Below are 6,000 nucleotides of genomic sequence, written 5' to 3'. Positions count from 1 at the left end.
AAGCCTGATATTTTGGCAGGTGTTTTTGGAGCCTATGATTACCCCTTGTACCAATTTTCATTCAAATCTGAGAGATGAGGGTGACGGGCCTGGTACGATCTATCGTGGAATGCCCCAGTAGGTACTGCATGTAGAATAGCAGAAGCAGCTGCTCTTTTTTAAACAAACAGCGTCAAACTGATGGACGTAACATAGAGCCCCAGTGAGGAACTTGGTGTTATTGACTTACCTGTTTTCCTTATGTTATTTTTCTTTCACTGCCCACCTAGCATTTTCTTCAGGCGCCAAAAGTTTGAAGGACTGAAGTTGACACTCGTAAGCGACATAGGCAACTATTGTTATTGCACCAAAAATGGAAAACCCGCATACCGCATTGCCACAGGTAGACCACTGCACCAAATAACCTTTTCCTGCGTCACCTCATCGTTCACGGTCATGGTGCTGTCGTCGTCGGGCGCCGGTCGGTAATGGGTGCTTTATTACGTGCCACTAACGATAGTCCTGTCAAGGGTCAAAGGTCAGCTGACGGTGATCGGTGACCCGTGACCCCACCGGCCCCGTGAGGTAGGGCGTATAGGATAGTGGACCACCTCGCCGTTCAAGTTGATCAGAGGTAGCTTGAGAGACTTATCTCACTGCGCAGCCTTGTCATCTGTATCCATAACATGACGCATTATGAACTTACCTGGGCCCAGTTTCACCAAGTGGGGTAAACTCAATTTCCAGGGCCCCGTTTCACCAAGTGGGTGAAAACCAGGGCCCAGTTTCACCAAGGCCCAGTTTCACCAAGTGGGTGGATAGTGCTTAGAGGGTGGTTTGTGGGGCCGTGATACGTAGATCAGGTAACGTGTGGGCTCTGTCAGCCATTGACACAGTGCGAAACCGATATACTCGTAAGCATACTCTAGTCCTCAAACATGCACTTGTAAAATCACCCCAACCGTGTTGGTTGCTACTAAAGAGACATATGGTTTTACATCGGTCCCGTCTTGTTTGTCTACGTAGTGTGGACTGGTCCTGGCCACGGGCAAGGCAGTTGTCTCTCGTTTATGTCGGTTTCGCTTGAGTGGACGACTCTGCCGTCCTTTAAAACGTTCCGCCGCGCTGGCTGACTGTATGTGATTGGTATCACGACGTCTCCGCTGTATTACGATCGAGATACCGTATCGCTGCCCTCGGCGCTCTGTCGCGAGACTGTGGCCTGAATCACAGTGATGCGATGGGTCTGGTCGGTGACGCGGAGACACAGATAGGGCGAGTGTCGGGGAACTGGCTGTGTGGGCTGTGTGCTCTGGTATCTGAGCTGTACGGAGCGCACTGTGGTATTTGTGTAGGATTATCAGCGCACCTTTTAAAGAGCGATACGTTATCTCGAATTTCGTTGAATGATGGTGATGACGATTAAAGATTCAGTCTATCCTTAATCGTATATTCAGTCGAGGGAAATGATTAATTCGTGTTCTATTCAATTCAGTTCATAATGATGCGCTCACACATCATTGATGCTATTTTACTGGATTTGTTGACACTGCAGTAGTGTGAACAAGTCCAGTGTTTCTGATAAGGAGCGGATGTAAATCGACTTTGAGCCTTCTCAAAGGTATTTGAGCGAAATTTTGCGGCGTGTACTTTTTGAGTGACCCATTTTCTTCCGATCTGAAGCTCTTGCTCAATGCTCACGCCTATATTTGGCACTTCCTTATCCGGGACTGTACTAACGACCTTGACATTGACTGTATTTACCCCTGACCTTGACCGTTGCCGTGCCAACGTCTTTCGACTAGACCCTAACCAAGCCAACGGACCTACCGTGACTGTACTAACCCTAACCGTGACCGTGACCGCTCATGCGGTCATCCTAATCGGCAGTCACCACACCTCGCGTGACGGCGTGTCGCGTGACGGTGCATCGCGTGACGGCGCAGGCATCCGTGACGATTTCAGTGCGTCATTCTCGTTACCTTCCACGTGACTCATTTGTGATCTGCCACTACGCAGCGGCACGTGTGACGCTTGCAAACCAGTGTTCGTCTCTGGCGATGACGTGACACTATTGTTTATCCTGCGACACTATTGCTTTTGGCCTGTAACGCTACCCCGTAATGCTCCTCTGTGACAGATCACCATAACACTTCCCCAGACGCACGCTTCCCCTGACGCTTCTGACACCGTTTCCTAACGCTTTCCAGTACACCAACTTACTTACTTATGACGCTGACGTTGCCTATGAACAATCAATGTCCTCTTCTCCATTGTGATGTTCTTGTAACGCCGTTCGTAACGCTCTTCATTACGTTATTTGTATCACCTCCCTCAGCGACCCCCGCCCCGCCTTCACCAGCCTTGACTCTGTGTCATCTTCTTCCACAGGGACGACCCGTCCATCTACATCACCAAGCTGATCCCGGGCGGCCCTGCCGCCTCCGACGGACGTCTTCGCGTTGGAGACATCATCGCCCGCGTCAACGGCGTCAGCGTGGTTAATGTCACCCATGAGCAGGCGGTGGACGCGCTGAAACGGGCCGGCACCAACGTCCACCTGGTGAGAAACTAGTGTGTACTTGGTGAGAAATTAATGTCCACCTGTTGAGAACCTAATGTGTACTTGGTGAGAAATTTATGTGTACCTGGTGTGAAACTAATTTGTTCTTGGTTAGACACAGAGGGATGAGGATGAGTGTCTGTGAGGGAGTAGGAGGGTGAGAGTACGGGACTGGGTATCGACGTCCACTTAGTAGGAGCAACATGGGATCAACGCCTCGGAGTGCCGGGATAGGAGGGCGGAGGATTATAGGGATCGGGTGGTATGCGGATGGGCGGCACGGGTATGAATTGAAGGCAATGTCATCACAGCAGTGATCACTGGTTGGGTTTGGAGGGATTCTGTAGCCGGTGTTCCGGTCTAAATCATGACACTTGAGCGTAAAGAGGATAAAAAGCACTAAAGCTTTGAATATGGAGGACAGGACGGCTGTTCTCTGGAATGCAAGATTAAATGTGAGATTAAATGCTGGATTGTGAGCGTGGTAAAGTCGTGCTGGAATCCAGTTCAGGTATGAGGTCGGAATGCGGCATCCCGCGAAGCCGTGACTTTGGTCGCGAGAAGTGTGCCATGGAAGTTTGGACCTTGATCTTTGGTAGGCAGGGAAGGTCGGCGGGATATTAGGCATCTCAAATGTGGCACGCAGCTACTAAGGGCTAGCAAAGCAAAAGGGTCGTTACCTGCTGGAATTAGCTAATTAGTTATTTGCTTCAGTTTGGTGTAACTCGCTAGAGCTGTAGCCTTAGTGCATGATCGCTGTTTGGTGGATAACTCAGCTTTGGTTACTTCTCCAAGGAAACGCAAGTTCACGTGCATGTTTCTTGAAAGTACAAATCGCTTTCTTGAAAAACCGAGCCGGCATACAGTCACGTCTATCATTGTCATGTCTCTTACCAGGCCAGTAGGTTCACTTTTCCCCAACCTCTCGATAAGTCTGCGGGTCTCCTCACCCGCCGCCCAGTCACGGCGGCCGGTGACCTCGCCACACGTCCGACTCCCCTGGCACACCGTCCGTGAGCTCTGAGCCATCGCCGCCGACTACAGAGGGCCGACGGGTCACGTGCGCGGCCCCCAGACACTGGTACCGCTGTGCTGGGGAGGGGAGGGGGGTGGCTTTACATAGTGGGCGGCATGGTAACCAACCTGTCCACCGGTCTGTAATTCAAGAATCCAAGGTATATCGTAGAGGTCAGCGGTGGTTCGTATTCATGCACAATTGAGAGTGGAAGGATTGAGCAGAGTGTATCTGCATCATGCACTATGCAATATATAGTGGCGTCGTATCCTGTCTAGGGATTTAACTCATGTGGGGCAGCAGCGCTACAAGGCCATCGGGACTGTATCAGGCTGCTACGATGCTACACGTTTTGTGTGTACCTCTTAATCTGTTTCATGTGGTGAAGGTCATGGCTCCGCTGCAGTATCAGCTATGACCCGGGTGGTGGCGTAGCAGTCTAGCACACCAGCATCGTTGATGTTATCGGAACTGTTCTCGTTATTGCTCTGTATGACTTATCAACTCTACCTGCTGTCAGCTCGCTGTCATTCTCCCCCCCCCCGCCCCCATTTACCCATCATATACGAACCTAAACCACCAAAGCTCTCTTTTACATCGTCCCTCTCCTGTGAAGCTCACTGACTCCTTTGATCAGTTCACTGTGGGTGCGCCAACCCTGCACTCCCACCCTACCTGCTTCTATTCTATCCAGTGACGTCGACAATCTTCTCCTCCAGAAACAGCGCTGCAATCCCTCTGTTAACTGGCCCTTCCTGCTCTGCAGTCTGTGAAGCGTCGCCGCCAGCCCCGCACGGAGCGGGTGGTACAACTGGAGCTGCACAAGGGCAGCAGAGGACTGGGCTTCAGCATCGCAGGAGGCAGCGGAAATCAACACATACCTGGGGACAATGGTGAAGACAAGGGACTGGAGGCAGAGACAAGGGGAATGTGGGGCTCAGCAGCGCTGGAGGGAGCGGAGGCCAGCACATACCATTGATTAATGATGGGGAGACAGGAGACCGGGAGACAGTATTGGAGGCAAGCCGTCGGGGACGTGGGCGGAAATATGCTTTTGCATCTCAATGTTTGTCTCCCATTCAGAGACATGCAGTGTGTGCAATGTGTACGAACACTGTGTGTCGAGTGTGTATGATGCTGCACAGGGCACAGGACTAACATCTGACCGGCACCCGTTCCCCAGGTATCTACGTGACCAAGATCATGGAGGGTGGCGCGGCACACCAGGACGGCACCATGTCCATTGGAGACCGGCTGATCGCTGTGGATGCAGGGGTAAGTCGGAGAGTCAAACTGTAAGGGGAACAGTGGGGAGATAGCATTGAGATGTAAAAGCAAGAGTTTAAAACCTCTTGGACGGCACCATGTCCATCGGCAACCGGCTGATCGCCGTGGATGTAGCGGTGAGACGGAGAAGTGGGGTGGACGGGGAATGTTGTTTATGGGAATTGAAGTATCAGCTCTTGGATAGCAGTCCCAATTAGTCCAGTGGAGACCTGCTGAGCGCAGCTTTGGGCATTCATTTTTTTGTGCTACAGAGTTAGTTTGCCGTAAGCGCAGCTGTCTTTAGGCTCGTGCTCTTTCGTCTCTCATTTGTAAATGCCTACTTCTCGCCGTGCCTTGTCGGCATTTCGTTTTCTAGCGATACTAACCGCGTTCTCTTCTGTTTCAGCGGGGCGAGCGGGCCCTGACCAACGTCACACACGAGGAGGCCGTAGCGGCGCTGAAGTCCGTCACCGACCGCGTGGTGCTCACCCTGGTCAAACACGACGGCCCGCTGCCCTCGGCCGCCCCCGCCCCCGCCCCCGCCCCGCCCCCGCCCCGATCCCGGCGGCGTACAGTGCGCCGCCGCCGCCACAGCCGCCGACGGGTAACACCAACAGCGCGGCACACGTCAGTAACAACGGACACAGCGGCACGGGCAACAACGGCTCCGGCGGCCGATACGATATGCTGGACGGACGGACACCGCCGCCGCGTGAGTAAGGGGTGGGGACTGTTGGGGGGGGCTAGGGGGGGTTACAGAAGGAGACAGTGAGGATGAATAAGCTGTGTTCGTGTAGGATATGGGGGCAGTAGAACGAAGGGGAAGTAAGAACGTGATGTAAGGCGTCGTCAAATGAGGGAATATGAAATAAAGTCCACTAGGTTGAGGTGAAAGTAAGGTAGGTACTAGGTAGTTTTAAGTTTAATTGTGGGAACTTACTTAAGCGGGGTGATGAGGCGGTGAAATGTCAGGGGTGGGCTGAGAATGCGAGGTGTGATGAATGGCGCGGCGAGCGTTACCAACTTAACTGTGCGCTGCATCCGAGTTTGGAAGCTGGTTAATGTGCCCGTTGTTGATTTTACCCTATAACAACTACCGTAAAGTGGGGCTATTTGAGACAGTGGGGCTATTTGAGACAGTATTTAAAATCGCTATAAAATGAAGATCGTTTGATTT

General features: G+C 52.2%; 1 protein-coding gene across 2 annotated transcripts in view; it reads left to right on the top strand.

Annotated features, from left to right (window-relative positions):
* Positions 1–4,337: 4,337 nt before the first annotated feature.
* Positions 4,338–6,000, top strand: part of LOC122389193 (disks large 1 tumor suppressor protein-like) — a 31,436-nt gene continuing 29,773 nt past the window's right edge. The window contains exons 1-3 of one of the 2 annotated variants that reach the window (XM_043380968.1): positions 4,338–4,450; positions 4,741–4,832; positions 5,230–5,535. In XM_043380968.1, coding sequence (XP_043236903.1) covers positions 5,508–5,535 — 28 coding nt within the window. In that variant the 5' untranslated portion in view covers positions 4,338–4,450; positions 4,741–4,832; positions 5,230–5,507. Of the gene's footprint in view, positions 4,451–4,740; positions 4,833–5,229; positions 5,536–6,000 lie in introns of those variants that run through there. The other variant, XM_043380967.1, reaches the window with a different exon arrangement.

The sequence above is a fragment of the Amphibalanus amphitrite genome, unplaced genomic scaffold (genome assembly GCF_019059575.1).
Source record: "Amphibalanus amphitrite isolate SeventyFive unplaced genomic scaffold, NRLGWU_Aamphi_draft 000347F_arrow, whole genome shotgun sequence".
Lineage (NCBI taxonomy): Eukaryota > Metazoa > Arthropoda > Thecostraca > Balanomorpha > Balanidae > Amphibalanus > Amphibalanus amphitrite.
This window is presented reverse-complemented; position numbering and strand designations above follow the sequence as displayed.